The following is a 16,338-nucleotide window of genomic DNA, read 5'->3' on the forward strand; positions in this document are numbered from 1 at the left end:
GAGTCAAAAGTTTTTACTAGAGGAATTTTGGGCATCTAATTTTTGTCACTCCATAATTCTGAAAATACCTAGAATAGACAGAAAACAATATTCAATACACACACAGTCTGGTTTATTATCTTTGTGGGGACTCTCCATAGGTGCAATGGTTTGTATACTGTCCACACTGTATTTTCTATCCCCTTACCCTAACCCTACCCCTAAACCTAACCCTTACAGAAAACTTTCTGCATTTTTACTTTCTCAAAAAAACTCATTCTGTATGATTTATAAGCTTTTGTACCCATGGGGACCTCAAGCCAGTCCCCACAATGTAGCAAAAACAAGTACACACACACACACGTGTATATATATATATATTATTATTATTTTTTTTTTTTTAGAGGAATAAACATGTGAAGTGTGGTGTGTGTTAGTGCTGCTGAAGTGTTGATTTATGGCTCAGTGTAGGAGAAAAAAAAAACTAATTTTGAGAAAACAGCCTTTAAAAATCTGTGTTGTAATTGCAATCTATTAACACAAATGGAAAAGTGCTATAAAGGAAACACATTACCGTGTTTTGTGGATGTTTTCTTTCCACTAGTCTGAAAAAAACACTTCATGAAAAACCAAAAAACCTAAAATCTCAAACTTGACAGGTGCATGAAAAAACTGTTTTTCCTGCAGAGTCTCCACTTAATCAGCACAAAAACCCCATCAATGTCTACAGTCAGAACTGAGAACAGCTGATCTGGAGTTTCTCTGTGAGTGTGTGACTGATATGAAGATGTTTGATACTAATATAACACAAACACATCAGGGAAAAAGAAAACATCGCATCGCTTCACTGCGCAGAGACTCATCCGGACCAGCAGGAGGCGCCGCTCACAGACACAGCGACAGACGAACAGCACGAGGATCATGAGGGGTTCGATGTCAGATGTTGTTGTTCCTCTGCTGTAAATCACACACAAACTGACGCAGACTCACACAGAATGATCGCGGCGCGCTGTTTCGCGTCTCACCGGACGCTGCTGCGGGCCGGAACTTTGTGTTTTCATCGGTGTTTACAGCGGAAGGTCACGAATGTGTTCAGTAACAACACAACAGACTCACAGAAACTCTCAGTAAGAGCTCAGAACTACACAACCACAGCTGGAGAAATCAGCACAACACCTGCTCAACATCCTCAGATCAGACACGAACCAGGTGAGTCATTAATACAAATCACCAATTAGGCAAATGAACTCCATGATTAGGCGAAACCTCACTAAACTACTCAAGAATGTGACACAAATATCAAGACAGAAAAATTCCCCACTATGTAATATTATTTTTTTTGCATATATACCAAGTATAAGCATATTTTAAACATAATCTCAGTTCTCATTATTTCACTGCAAATTATTTGTGCAAATTATTATTTTCTAAAAATAAAACCTATTTAAAGGTTATGACATTATTTCATTGACAATCAAACACAATTACTGATTGTTTTCATTTTTATGTAATATTTAGTGGTCAAATTAAGCCTATTTTTGTGACGGGTTCATAACAACTAAGCACATTTAACCTCACAATGCTCATTAATGCAGTGCAAGAGTGAAAACAGTGCTGAAATGAATGAATATGTTAATGTTTAAATCTCAGTTAGTTTAAAAACAGGAGAATCCTGATTGTTTCTGCCGTTCAGACGGTGTTTGACGTGTTGTCGCTGTTGTTCAGGTTCAGGTGACGTTCAGGAGTTTGACGTTGGTCTGTTGGTGTCGGTGCTGAAGCAGGAAAACGCCACCGACATCTGTGTGATCAGAGTCCCGCCGGAGCTCAAATACACCGATCACATGATCGTCGTGAGCGGATCCTCCCCTCGACACCTCAGCGCCATCGCAGAGTTTGTGCTCAAAGTGGTAAAGACACTCAAACTCACACGAACATATGTGACCCTGCACCACAAAACCAGTCATAAGGGTCCATTTTTCAAAATTAAGCTTTATACATCATCTGAAAGCTGAATAAACGAGCTTTTCATTGATGTGTGGTTTTATTAGGATAGGACAATATTTGGCCGAGATACAACTATTTGAAAATCTGGAATCTGAGGCTGCAAAAAAATCTAAATATTGAGAAAATCACCTTTAAAGTTTCCAAATGAAGCTCTTACTAATGCATATTACTAATCAAAAATCAAGTTGACATATTTACAGTAAGAAATATCTTCATGGAACATGATCTTTACTTAATTTCCTAATGATTTTTGGCATAAAAGTCAATCATTTTGACCCATACAGTGTGTTTTTGGCAACTGCTACAAATAAACCCGTGATACTTCAGACTGGTTTTGTGCTCCAGGGTCACATACGAGTCTCATCAGTGGAAGGTTTTATAAAAATGTCAATTAGATTGAGACTCAAAAACGTGAAATCAGTGTGTGTTCTGAATCTATGAGTGTGAGTTTGACTGTGTGTTTGACTCGTTTCTCACTCTTCATCTGCAGTTTAAGTTCCTGCGGAAAGATGAAGATCCGCACGTTCGGCTGGAGGGGAGAGACTGTGACGACTGGAAGTGCATCGACTTCGGTCCGTGTTCCTGCCACCCGTGACCCGTGTGTGTGTGTGTGTGTGTGTGAGAGAGAGAGAGACTAACGGGTGTTCGTCCGTCCCGCAGGACCGATGGTGCTTCACCTCATGCTGCCGGACACCAGACAGACGTACGAGCTGGAGAAGCTGTGGACGCTGCGCTCGTATGACGAACAGCTGAAGCAGATCCCGCCGGAAACACTTCCGTCAGACTTCATCTACGACATCAAACACACGTGAACACGCTCATCTGAGCCACACAAACGGAGGACGACTGTAAATGCTGTACAAAAATCAGGTCTCATATTTAACAAGTGCAAATCCTCTGAAATGTCATGTTTTGAGCTGCTAATTTTGAATAAAATGAATTCACAAATATTGTAAGAGTCAAATATGAATGTTTGTCAATAACTTTTGGTTGTGGAATCAAAGCTACTAGATATGGAATAACTATAATAACAATAACTATGATGATAATGATAACTATAACAACAATCATACAAAATAACAATGATAGTCATGATGATCATTATTATAACTATAGAAATAATGATGATAACTATATTAACTATAACAAATGACAAACAATGAAAAAATAACTGATAATACTATACTAATTAACTAATAATACTAATACTATTATAAAAAAACAATAAAAATATACAGATAAAATGGCAAAAATAAAGTGAAGCACATGCAAAGTATGCAATGATGTCAACTTAAGAACAAAAAGAGAAATAAAGCACATGACATTTAAAATGGACTGTAATTCTGACAGCAACAGCTGTGATGCCAGTTTGACATATATATTATATATAGTAGTACACATTAAAATCAAAGGCGTTGGCGTTGGTGGGGACAAAACAGCACACAACAGACATTTAACTGTTTGATCAGTTACTGCTAGGATCAGTTTATTAGTGTGTGTATATCAGTAGGCTCATGTCACAGCTAAACTGTACTCATAACAAGTGATGACCGACTTCGTAAACTATAGTTCTCTCCTTAAATATGAACAGATCCATGCGTTAAAATCCAAATTTTACAAAGAGCTTATGGACGTAATTCTAAGTCACTCACTGAAATGAGTTTTTTAATGTTCATCCATCTCATTTTTAAGTGACTTAATTTATTTGTTTCCTGCTCGCTAAATTTTACATACATGAACTAAAAAATCTGGCTCTAAACCTCTTTTCTTCATTCAAAGTTAATCTAGACAAGTACATGGAAAATGAACTATTGTTATACAAAAACATGGTTACCCACAGTTCATTTTCTTAAAGGATTTGTATTTGTGTATGCTTTCACTCTTTTTCTTTGTTTTGTTTACTACCTTAATGATTTGATATTTTCTACTATTTAATAAAAAAGAAGTCAGAAAAAAGATTTGCGAACCCGCTCTGAAGTTTAGATCTAAATCTAAAGATTCGCCAACCCGCTCCGAGCTTCGGATCTGAATCAAATGATTCGCGAAATGATGCACAAACCCGCTCCGATCTAAATCAAATCATTTGCGATACTCGACCCGTTTGTAGCGCTTCGAATCAGGCGCGTTTCCATCAGCCTTCAAGATGCGCAAATTTAAATTGCTAATTGAAAATACGCCTAATGGAAACGCGTCAAATTCGTGAAAACGCCCATATATCGCAAAAAAAGTACGCTCGTATGAGGTGGTTTTTCAAGCAATTCGGAAAAAAAGGAATATTTCGCAGAACCGCAATGGAAACGGCTTTTTCCGCATTTAAAGGTCACACGGCACATGTAAAAAGTCATATGATCATTACTCTACTGTACTATGAACTCCAAGAAACACTTCATACGTAGCCGCTCTCAAGTATAAGGGGCTTTCCCTGATGTTAATGCTGAGACTGTGTGTGCTGCACGTGTCTGCGGCGCGTAACGGCTCCGACGCGGCCACCGGAGCTGATGTTGTTTATAGCAGCAGCGCCGCACACGTTTCTGAAGCGGATCCGCGCTGCTTCTGTAAAGACACACGCATACGCCTCTTTCAATTAAATAAAGCCAAAAATCCGTCCAAATCCCACCAAAATCCGTTATCGCGAGAGGAACAAATTACATTTTAGTCGCATAAGGTCGGTTAATGGAAACGTCATTTCGCAATACTTTATCAACATTTATGAAATATCGTCAAAGTTTTCCTCAAATCTGTAATGGAAACGCGCCTTCTGATTCGGAGTTTCACTATACTATACGTGATGTTTAAATATATGCAATGTCAAAATTCGAAAGTAAATGACTCTTTTGAACTGGTTTTGCTAGTCAATCACTAGACTAAATGATTAAAATCACGAGTTTGAATCAATCGGAGCGGTTCCGGCGAAAATGATTCACTCAATTGATTCGGTTCATCTCCTTTCTCTTTTCGCGTTTTCAGCCATGTTTACACGACACTTAGCTCGATATTTTTATGGCATTAATTGAAATAAGCTAAAAAAAAAAAAGTATAATGTTTTTTGAATTGTTGAATTTTGCGTGAAAAGATGTGCTTATTGAAAAAAAAATGAATCGCTTATTTTACAGATAGATTGTCTTTCAATAATACAAGCACTTTTCAAGTACCTCTTCAGGAATATTGTTATTTTCAAGGGTTTTACAGGCCTTAAATTTCAAAAAGTCAAATTAAAGCACTACAAGCACCTTGTACGAACCCTAAAGATCATTCTGAAAGTGACTGAGGTGATATCGCTCCTCTGCGATGTGAACCCACTGTTCTCACAGACTGATTATTATTAATGGTTCTTGGTGTGAAGGAACGATTGGAGGAGATTAAACAGGAAACAGTGTGTGTGTGTGAGTCAAAGCGTGTGTTTATTGTCAAGAGAATCTCACAGAGGAAGTAACTTTACAAATCAAACGGATGAAGAGAAATTAAAGCACAGCCGCCGTTAGACACGCGATCCTGCGGCCGACACGCCTCCGTCCACCCATAATCCCACAGGACAGTCTTGAGGAGGCAGGAGAGTTTGTGTGTGTGTGTGTGTGTGTATGTGATTGTGTTTACGGTGCCATCCAGAAGGGCATGGGCTGCTGCTGCGTCGTCTGCGTCTGCGGCGTCTGCGTTTTGGGCCGCGAGGGCGGCGACGACGGGCAGCGGTACGTCCATCCCGAGGCCGCGTTACCTGCCGCCCCGGCCGCTTTGGAGGGTCCGTGGTCGTCCTCTTCGTCGGAGGAGTCGCCGGCGTACGCCACCAGCCCCGTCCGTGCGCGCTTCACCTGCGGCTCTGATGAGAGAGACCAAAAAACACAGACAAACAACACGCCGCGCCACACAGAGTTAATCAAACGCGGGATCGGACGTCACGGCCGCGCGTCGTCGGAGGCGTCCGATCGGGAGGCGGAGTCGAGGAAGCAGGCCGCACCCACCGCGAGATCCGGACACATGAAAGAGAGAGAAAAAACACAGAGAAAGAGAGAGAACACAAAACACAAGAGAGACGTCCGTTAGTGCGGCAGCCACACGGCTGATGACATCACCGCTCGGGGGAGGAGCTTCATTCAACACGTCTGACCAATGACGGGCGGAGAAGCTGAAGCGTGGCATTTCCTGAGGAAGTGAGACGCTTCAGCTTTACCTGTATCTAGCGTACAGTCCTCCGCCGCCGCTGCAGCCTCACATCTGCATGCAGAAAGCCGTCAGCGTGAGCGATTATGAACGAGCGGCGCGAGGCGGCCGTCTTACCCAGGAGGCTCGGCGCTGGCGTCTTCTCGTCGGCCTTCTGAGCTCTCGGCCCGTTGACTGGCGCCGGTGCGCACGGAGGCGGCATGAGTCTGCTGCTACTGCGCACACACACACACACACACACACGTATGTTACAGTCCAACATCTACACACAACAACGTTCATAATATCTTATAATAATCTCATCATGCCTCATAGTCACGTTTATCAGATTACAGACGTAATGTTTCATTCTGTGACGATATAATCAATCAGCAGAGAGCAGCTGTTTAACTGTAGTGTCAGCAGCTCAATCTACTGATGACAGCTGCAGGAAATCAAGAACTTGTGTGTCTGAAGCAGCATTTGAATTCATGTCAAAATCTGATTGAATGAGCAGCATCATCATTACTCCTGCGCTAGTGTCTGAGAACCGTTCAGAATCCATCAGACTTAAAGGAGTGGTTCACTTCCAGAAAAAAATGTACATGTATTTACTCACCTCCTTGTCATCCAAGATGTTCATGTCTTTCTTTTTTCAGTCGTAAAGAAATGTTTTTTTGAGGAAAACATTTTAGGATTTCTCTCCATATAGTGGACTTCTATGGTGCTCGCTAGTTTGAACTTCCAAAATGTAGTTTAAATGCAGCTTCAAAGCCTCTAAACGATCCCACAAATGATCAAACAAATTGACAATTTATATACTTTCCAACCTCAAATGTTCGTCTCGTGTAACTCTGCCTGTACTCTGTGTATTCTGGTTCATGTCAGTTAGTGTATGTCCAAAAACTCCCATGTCATTTTCTCCTCCAACTTTAAAATCGTCTTATATCACCGTTTTACCTTTTGGTAAAGGGTATTTGATGATCTTTGCATGTTCACTTCGTAAACACTGGGTCAGTACTTCTGCAGCGATGCAGGATGATTTTGAAGTTGGGGAAGAAAATGAGATGGGAGTTTTTGGACACACCCTAACTGTACTGAACCTGAATACAGACAAGCACTTGAGGTTAAAAAGTATGTACAATTTTTTTTTTAGAAAATAACTGATCGTTTCTCTAGATCAGACCGTTCTTCCTCAGCTGGGATCGTTTAGAGCCTTTGAAGCTGCATTTAAACTACATTTTGGAAGTTCAAACTCGCAGGCCATTATATGAAGAGAAATCCTGAAATGTTTTCCTCGAGAAACATAATTTCTTTATGAGTGAAGAAAGAAAGACATGGACATCTTGGATGACAATGGTGTGAGTATGTACCTGTAAATTTTTGCTCTGGAAGTGGACTACTCCTTTAACGAGCTCCAGCCTTTAAAGCTGCAGACGACAAAACTAGAATGAACGATCTTTTCACCCGCGGTGCGAGCACTGATATAGTGTCACTGTTGGTGTGAACGGGTCTGGAAAGCATCCCATGATGCACCTGATGAATGTCTAAGCAGCTCAAACATTAAGAGTGTTTTGTTAAAAAGGTTTTGATCACTGCATCATTCCCAGAATTCCATCAGTGTGATTCCAGCGTTTCATCACTGCACGGTTATTAAACAATTAATGCAGCATGTGCACATGTGTCATATGGAAGATCATTAATGCCATGCAATAAAAAACAAAACAAAATAAAATCTCAAGGTAACCACAATTTTTTACAATTCAGCCTTTTCTTAGAATTGCAGGATATAAACAGGCAGAATTATAAGTTAAAAAGTTACAATAACTTTTTTTTAATTATGTGGCAGAAATAACATTTCATAGTGTTTTCAACCTTTAACCTGTGTGTGTGTGTTGGTCTATATATCCTGGTGGGGAATTAAACCTGAATACACACACACTCATGGGGACTCGTGTCATGGTGGGGACCTACATTGAGATCCCCATGGGTACAAAAGCTTATAAATCTTACAGAATGTGTTTTTTTTTAATAAAACTGCAGAAAGTTGCATGTAACCGGCAGGTTTAGGTGTAGGGCGATAGAAAATATGGTTTGTATAGAAAAACTATTACACCTATGGAGTCCCTACAAGGGCAGCTGTGTGTGTCTCTGACCTGTCTCTTTCTCTCACAGGCCCCGAGGAAGCAGCAGACAGGGGTCCTGACGCCTCAGAGCTGCCCACAGACATGCCTGCACCTAAATTAGTCATATGAATGGGTCCATGCTATGAGCAGAAAAACACAACAGCATTAACACACACCCTCATTTACATACACACACACATATCAGTGACTGATCATCACACACACACACACACACACACATCAAATCACTCATCTATACAGAAGAGGAAAATCACATTTACAGTCAAAACACATGAGCACTTCCCATCATTCACTGCAGGAACCATAGTGAGCTGCTCTAAATTAACAGCACAGACCAATTCAACTAAAAATACAATGAAAACAAAACATAATAAAAAATCAAAATCAAAATTTTAATAAAACTAGCATCTTAATTAGGTCACGTTTTTTTCAGACACTGCTGTCTAGTTAGGCGGCTCACTAGGGTTCAAGCTTTAATCTGCTGTCATTCATTACAAGATAAATGTCAAACACTTTCAGAAGTTCATAACCACAGAGGTCAGGGGTCACTTCATTACAGGCTCCACCCACAAACTGTCTGTCACCATGGCGACAGGCCGCTGACCTCACGCACCTGCAGAAACACAGTAAGCCAGACGGTGATGAGCGCAGCGTCCGGGGCGTGCGAGAGCTCACCTGATATCCCAGCAGGCCGCTGTCCGCCTCGTCCGGCACCTCCTCCGTGAAGCGCCGTTTCTGAGGCGGGTTGGACGGAGCCGAGGGTTTGGGCGGAGCCGGCGCGGCGGGAGGAAACGGAGCGGGAGGAAGAGTCTGGAGACAGACAAACATTTGAGGAGACGTACGACGGCGAATAGACGCGTGTGACGTGACTGATGCGCCGTACCTGTGCCGGGACGCTCGCGGGCGCGGGAGTGATGGGATACTGTCCGGTCGGGGGGGGGACGGGGGCCGGAGCCGCAGGAGCCACCGGATACTGAGGAGCGACGGGCTGAGGCGGCGGGACGGGGGCGGGATAGGACGGCTGGAAGCCCGCGGGAGGGTAATACGGAGGCTGCGGCGGGATCCCGTTAACGGCAGGAGGCTGAATGAAACCTGCGGACAGACACACGGCAATCAGTCGCAACACAGCAACGCACACACGCTTACGGTCACATGACCTCGTACGAAAACATCTCACAGCGGCACCAATCGAACAGCTACCGCTGAGCAAAAGCGTCTCATACAGAATACAAATGACAAAGAATCCCAAATGTAAAAATATACAATTCATTTTCCCATTTTCCAGTGTACTGATCATCTGTTGCTCACACATATATTCACACGATGCAAATGCACAGATCAGAGCTCAGAAAACTTGAACTTTGGAACAGTCCATCTTGTTTGCTGGCATTTTCTGGTTTGCATTTGACAGAGACAATAAAATGAGAAGAGCCGCACGATCACCACTGCCAACTACTGCAACTAAAGTCTGCTCGATGAAGTCAAACCAGCAAGTCTCAGAAACTACACAAGGTTTGTCCAAGAAGTCTCCAGATGTGTCACTAGGCGATTTTCTAAAAACGTCGTTACACAGCAAACATGCGCTGAGACACGAATGTAAAACACAGTAAATGATCATCAGTTCTGCAGTACAGACGCTAGCACAGCAGATTATTATTATTTTTTTTTTACACAGCAGCATCTGAGTGTCGGGAAACACAGTCTTGTAAAGAATATAAAAATACAAGCAGAAACAAACATTTTAAAAGATTTTGGATGGACTGTCTAGAAAGTGTGAGAGTGTGTTTTACCCTGTGTGGGCATCACACTGCTCATCTGATTCAGGAATCGAGAATACTCAGCGTGAACCTGCAAAACACACACACACACACACACACACACATTAGATTCAGTATTACGTCAACTGAGTATATTAAAAAACATCTTCTTTATTTGAAATAAAGCTAAAATAAATTCAATTAAAATATCAAATATAAAACTTAAGCATAAATGAAAACTATAAACACTGCATTGGCTATTAACAGAAATAATATTAGTTGAAGCATAAAAATGAATAAAAATAAAACATAAAAATATTCTAAAGCACTAAAGCTAATAAAAATGAGCACATAAAATGACTGAAACTAAAATCAAAACCCAATACATAAAAATACTACAACAGTTTATAAATAATACTGGAATATCACTGATTATATCACAGTATTTCTTTGGCACTAGGGATGCACGATATTGGATTTTTGCAGATATCCAATATTTTTCAACACATTTGGCCGACAGCCGATGCCGATACAGGTATATTTTCTTTTGTTTGGAAACAACATCAAGTCTCTCCTGTGCGGAATTTATAAGCAAATTATTTTTCATTTTGGTTCATTCAGAACTTATTTGTTAGAATTAATTAAACAACTATAAAGTTCTTTTATAATGACAGAACACAGAAGCTTCGAAAAGAACTATAAATACAATATAAATCAACTGCAAAAGAGTTGTAAAAATTCTGAAACTTCTGGAGCTCAATCTGCTTAAAAAACAGAACATATAACAAATGAATGAATAAATCAGTATATATGAAATTATTTATTAATTATTATTAATTATTTTGTGATTTTTTTTATTCATGTAAGCTTCTGACCTTTAAATCAAAACATATGCATGATTTTATGACATCAATTACTGCACAGTCTAAATGTTATTTGTGTATTTTACTTTCATTTTATTAGAAGTAGACCATCAGCGCCCCCTACGAAATTAAAACCCTATCACACACTGAAGGTGTCAGTCTGTATGTTGAGATTAAATGCAGTGATCCAAAACAGTGAATTCAATCATCATTGAGGCAAAACTTTGCTTCAAGAATGAGCTACACTGCTGTCGTGATCTAATCGCGCTCTTATCAGCGAGACGTCTCGACATAATATTTCATATTGGGCCGATGCTGATATTTACATTTAAAGCCTTTATCGTCCGATTCCAATATTGGTCTGATAATATTGTGCATCCCTAGTTATACTGATTTGCATCATTTTTCATTGTGCAATTCATCAACAATTCAGACACTTACAAATACAGACACACATTGGAATAAAACAAGACAGCGAGTGAGACAGCCTTACGGTCTGCAGGAGGTTTTCACACAGGGTTTTTGCAGCAGCAAGTCCTTCTGGTTTTGGGTGACTGGAGGAACAGACAAACTCGTCAACACTGGTGAACACTGGTGAATGTGTGTCACTGGGTGTGTGTGCGAGATCTATACACACACCTGATGTAGATGTACATGGGCTCGAAGGCCTCTCGTCCGGACGCGGGTTCCAGGCAGCCGGACCCTTTGCCCCTTAGGAAGACTTTGGCACCGGTTTCGGCCTGAATGTGCTGCAGGTACGAGCAGCCGGGCCCCTCCACACGCTCCTTCACACAGAACCCCTGGACGGCCTGATCCAGACCCACAAACACCTTATCCTGCACATAATGCATCTGACACACACACTCACGGTCAGGATGGTGTGTAGATGAAACACGTGTGTGTATCATTCTGATGTGTGTGTGTGTGTGTGTGTACTCACTCCTCCTGGATAGTGTGCTTTGTGAGCGGCAGGGGGGATTGTGGGTGGAGGAGCGGGTCCAGGCTGCTGGTAAACGGTGACCGTCGCTCCACTGTAGCTTGAGTTAGTGGCTGCTTTCACTACACCATTAGTAATGATCTCTTTTATCCGGTTAACGGCCTCTACACACACACACACACACAGAGTGATGTTAAACACACACACACACACACATGATCCTCAATATGAAGTGAACCATCAGTCACGTCACTCACTGTCCACTAAGTCTCTGGTTTGTCCCTGGACGTGTAGATACAGCGGACGGTCACTGCAGAAACACCACAGAGTGATGCATTAGTGTTAGTGATCGAGCACAGAAACACTGATCAGGAAGAAACCGACAGATATGCCTCGTCCAAATACCCACACTTGCAGTCTTGGCCACTTAAAAGCACGTGCGCACGACAGGAAGTAAGTGCGTAAGACTGTCCCAGGTCTTAAACATGCCAAAGTGCAGTGCCTTTAACACACACTAAATCCACGTTATCTTGAACACCACTCAGGAGCAGTATTTGAGGCTTAGTGCATCCCATCATGCATCATGTTCTGGAAATAAATTGTGAGACTTTTTGCCGAGATCTCACGAGAGGTGACAGAAACCTTTCCAGTATAAGTTAAATATTAATATAATACTTAAATATTACATCTAATTTGGTAGAAACACAAAGCGTTGCTCGTTTTATTGGTGTTAAAGTAGTGCCACACGCTTGTGGTCTTCATCCTCACTTGAACACTTGAGCCAAATACAGGAAATACGTCATACAAGTAGTCGAGTGCAAAGGCCGCAAGTGTGAGTATTTGGACAAGGTGATAGAGCTGCGTGTAATAACAGACCTGGGCAGCGCTTTGCTCTTCTCCTCCGCTGTCATGTAACGTCCTCTGGTGGACACGGCTGCACCGCTCACTCTGCTGATCTGGGTGGAAAACCATCAACACGTCACACAACCGGACAGAACACACACACACACACACACACGCACGCACGGGCCGGTCTGAACGGGTCTGACCTCATCTTGAGTCTGTCCGCGGGTCAGCAGATTTCGACAGGTGAGCGGGACGTCGTTAATCTCCACTTCGGCCACCACCAGATCATCTTTCACCTTATTACCACCAACACCTGCAACCTACACACACACACACACACACACACACACACACACACACACACACACACACACACACACACACACATCCTGTGTAATAATTCATGCTTGTTTCCTCCCCACAGACGCACCATATGTTTGTGTTTGATCTTTCATTCATTCACACTGCAGTGTTTGTTTCATTGTGCAGTATTTCCTCTTATTTGACAATATTTAATTAGTCAAAAACACAAATGATGCCAAGCGTTCACAGCATTGTCAGAAATACACGGTGAGACTGATCTCTTGAATGTTTCAATCACTCTTTCATTTATTCAGTAAGTTCATTTGGCTCCTCCATGTGTTCTCGTCACTCAAACTGTTCAATTATGTGTTTGTGTGTTTATATAGAAACAACTAAATCAAATTCTGTAGTGTATAACACATGAAACTGACTTTATCTGTGGGAGCAGCGCTGCTGATCTGAGACGGTTTGAGTTTGCCTTTGGCCACCAGCATGGCGTTGATCTTAGCGGCGACGGCGGCGGCAGCGTCCAGAGCTCCGGTCGGAGCCGAACCTCCATCAGCCTCTCCAGACGACACCGGACCGGCCTGGTCCCATTTACTGCGCCGGCTGACAAACACAAACACACGTCAACATCACTGCGGCTCAGGGCCAGCACCTTCATCATCATCATCATCATCTCTGTCTGATGTGTGAAAATCAAAACCAAATCAACACATCCAGCACTTGTAATGTTTTTTAAATAAGTCTCTTATGCTCGTCAAGGGTGCATTTATTTGATCAAAAATACAGAAAAAAACAGTAATATTGCAAAATGTTATTACAATATAAATGAATGGTGTTCATTTTAATATACTTTAAAATATAATTTATTCCTGTGATGCAAAGCTGAATTTTCATCAGCTGTTACTCCAGTCTTCAGTGTCACATGATCCTTCAGAAATCATTCTAATATGCGGATTTATTATTAGAATGATCAATGTTGGAAACAGTTGTGCTGCTTAATATTGTTTTGATACTTTAAATATTTTAATTCACCAAAGATGTGTTAAAATAATAAAAAGTGATAGTATAGATTTACATTGTTAGAAAAGATTTATATTTTAAATAAATGCTGTTCTTTTTAACTTGATATTCATCAAAGAATCCTCAAAAAAAGAAAAAAAAAGAATTACAGGTTACAAAAATAAATATTTGTCAGCACAACTGTTTCCAACATTGATAATTCTAATAATAAATCAGCATATTAGAATGATTTCTGAAGGATCATGTGACACTGAAGACTGGAGTAATGATGCTGAAAATTCAGCTGCACATCACAGGAATACATTATATTTTAAAGTATATTAAACTAAAAACCATTATTTTATAATGTAATAACATTTTTTTTTCTGTATTTTTGATCAAATAAATGCAACATTACAAATCTTACTGATCCCAAACTTTTGAGCGGCAGGTGTAAACACTCAAAAAGTGCAGAAGGAAAAAACCCACACATTCAGCTCAAACTAACAGTTAGTTCGAATCATCTGGACTGATCCAAACAAACAGATCTGACACTGTTAGATCCAATGAACTTTCAGAACATCACTGATCACTGGTGACAGATGAACATCCAGATTCAGAAGATCTGTGAATCACTTTGACAGATTCATTGAAAGGAGTTGATTCAATACATCAAACCAGAAAATATACAGGACATGAAATACTCCAGAGCCTGGAAAACACGCAGTGACCACAACCGTCACATGTGACCGTGTGACACCGACACTGTCCGGTCTGATGTCTGAACAACACGGTGTTATTATGGTCAGTTACTGCTTGATGTGTGTGTGTGTGTGTGTGTGTGTGTGTGTGTGTGTGTGTGTGTGCTGGTGCATTTAAAACGGATCAGACGCGGTTTATATATGGTGTGATGATCTGAAATGTGATCATATGCGTGTTTGTGGTGTTTCTGGTTTTGTTCGGCTTGTTGTTGTTGTTATGTAACATCCGCCATTAACGGCGCCTCAAACTCGACACCCGCCGCAGACACCGAACACACACACACACACACACACACACACACACACACTACCCGCCGCCGTGCGGGACACCGAACGACATCTGACGTGTGGAGTTTATGTTTCTGATTGCGATTAATCGAACCGAACCGATCCGCTCCTGACGCTCGAGTAGACGGACCAGCCACCGGAAACACAGCAACTGCGTCACTTCCGCCATGGTCGCGCATGCGCAGCATCATCTGATAAAACCCCTCATAAGAGTCTTGTCAAATACACTGTGATCTTCTTTGGAAATATTATTTAGATGATTAATTTGATTTTCATTTTCAAAATTATGTATATATATATTCACCGTTGGCGGTAACGCATTACAAGGCGCGTTACGTAATCAGATTACTTTTTCAAGTAAGGAGTAAAGTAACGCATCCGCCTCTCAATTTACAAGAAAATATGTTTCCTTTCCCTCATTTATTGATTGAAAGTTCTCCTGTCCCCTGTTGAGAGAATCAGGAGTAAGATGTCACTGTAGTTTTGGAATAAATGTGAACGTGCATTAATTCACTTCACTCACACAAAAACAGACCCAGTGTTCCTCAAAATAAATACGAACAATGAAATGCAAACCTTAATGTATTTAATTTTAAGCAGTATCTTTGATGCTGACCTTCAGTGATCCAATTCAAGCGTACTAATAAGCAAAAATGACTAAAGATAAACCAACATTTGTTGAACGTTCTTCTCCTGAGTTCTGCTGTACAGACATCACTTTTTCCTCAGCCTGACGTGTATTCATTTCACTTTTTGGTGTGAAAGGGCTTTTACATTTGCTAAAATTTTGATATTAACAACAATCAGGCAAGGCCTGCCCAGATTAAAAAAGTAACTCAAAAGTAACGTAACACATTACTTTCCATAAAAAGTAACAAAGTAACATAATTCACTACTGTTTTTTAGAGAGTAACACAATATTGTAATGCATTACTTTTAAAAGTAACTTTCCCCAGCACTGTATATGTTATATTAGTTACACTGTGAATAAAAGCAGTGACCAAAACCTATTTTGTCCCGTCATGAGATATAACATATAAAGTGATGGATCTCGTTTATCACACTAGTTTTGTGGATTAATAACAAATAAGGATTCGTTTTGTCCATATTCTGCAGAAAAAAACAAACAAAAAAACATTTCTCTCTGTTTTCTCATTGATTCTATTTGAAAACATTTTTTTCCAGCAGGTGGAACTAAAATCACACAGAATCCACGTGAAGTTTGTCGGCACTGTCAGAGGGAAACAAGATTACAGGCTCGATTAAACCAGTTCATTCATGTGTGTAGTTTGTTTAGTTGTTGATGAAGCAGCA

At 40.9% G+C, this 16,338-nt stretch overlaps 2 protein-coding genes across 6 annotated transcripts; one reads left to right on the forward strand and one right to left on the reverse strand.

Moving 5' to 3' along the window:
- Positions 1-882: 882 nt before the first annotated feature.
- Positions 883-2,933, forward strand: malsu1 (mitochondrial assembly of ribosomal large subunit 1). The gene is made up of 4 exons (XM_051130919.1): positions 883-1,188; positions 1,705-1,886; positions 2,474-2,555; positions 2,644-2,933. Exons 1-4 carry the CDS (start codon positions 975-977, stop codon positions 2,793-2,795), a joined length of 630 nt encoding a protein of 209 aa, XP_050986876.1. The 5' UTR covers positions 883-974; the 3' UTR covers positions 2,796-2,933.
- Positions 2,934-5,361: 2,428 nt separating this feature from the next.
- Positions 5,362-15,194, reverse strand: khdc4 (KH domain containing 4, pre-mRNA splicing factor). Of its 5 annotated transcripts, none has more exons than XM_051130864.1 (14): positions 15,048-15,194; positions 13,402-13,579; positions 12,871-12,987; positions 12,698-12,777; positions 12,079-12,131; positions 11,825-11,985; positions 11,524-11,735; positions 11,378-11,438; positions 10,055-10,112; positions 9,148-9,356; positions 8,940-9,074; positions 8,274-8,383; positions 6,256-6,350; positions 5,362-5,797 (listed from the first exon to the last, which is right to left on the reverse strand). In XM_051130864.1, the coding sequence occupies exons 1-14, from the start codon at positions 15,191-15,193 to the stop codon at positions 5,574-5,576; spliced, it is 1,839 nt and encodes a 612-aa protein (XP_050986821.1). In that variant the 5' UTR covers position 15,194; the 3' UTR covers positions 5,362-5,573. The 5 variants fall into 5 exon arrangements, 4 of the variants coding, with proteins under 4 accessions (XP_050986821.1, XP_050986820.1, XP_050986822.1 ...); XM_051130863.1 differs by having other exon boundaries at positions 6,256-6,353; XR_007829312.1 differs by having other exon boundaries at positions 5,750-5,797; positions 6,256-6,353; positions 8,274-8,355.
- Between the last annotated feature and the right edge of the window lie 1,144 nt (positions 15,195-16,338).

The sequence above is a fragment of the Labeo rohita genome, chromosome 16, assembly GCF_022985175.1.
Source record: "Labeo rohita strain BAU-BD-2019 chromosome 16, IGBB_LRoh.1.0, whole genome shotgun sequence".
Classification (NCBI taxonomy): Eukaryota; Metazoa; Chordata; class Actinopteri; order Cypriniformes; family Cyprinidae; genus Labeo; species Labeo rohita.

Coding starts and splice junctions, on each gene's coding strand:
- khdc4 (XM_051130863.1), bottom strand. CDS start 15,193: ATGGCGGAAGTGACGCAGTTGCTGTGTTTCCGGTGGCTGGTCCGTCTA. Junction 12,988..13,401: donor GCGCTGCTCCCACAGATAAA/GTCAGTTTCATG, acceptor GTGTGTGTGTAG/GTTGCAGGTGTTGGTGGTAA. Junction 12,132..12,697: donor AAGAGCAAAGCGCTGCCCAG/GTCTGTTATTAC, acceptor GTGTTTCTGCAG/TGACCGTCCGCTGTATCTAC.
- malsu1 (XM_051130919.1), top strand. CDS start 975: ATGATCGCGGCGCGCTGTTTCGCGTCTCACCGGACGCTGCTGCGGGCC. Junction 1,189..1,704: donor TCAGATCAGACACGAACCAG/GTGAGTCATTAA, acceptor GCTGTTGTTCAG/GTTCAGGTGACGTTCAGGAG. Junction 2,556..2,643: donor CTGGAAGTGCATCGACTTCG/GTCCGTGTTCCT, acceptor TCCGTCCCGCAG/GACCGATGGTGCTTCACCTC.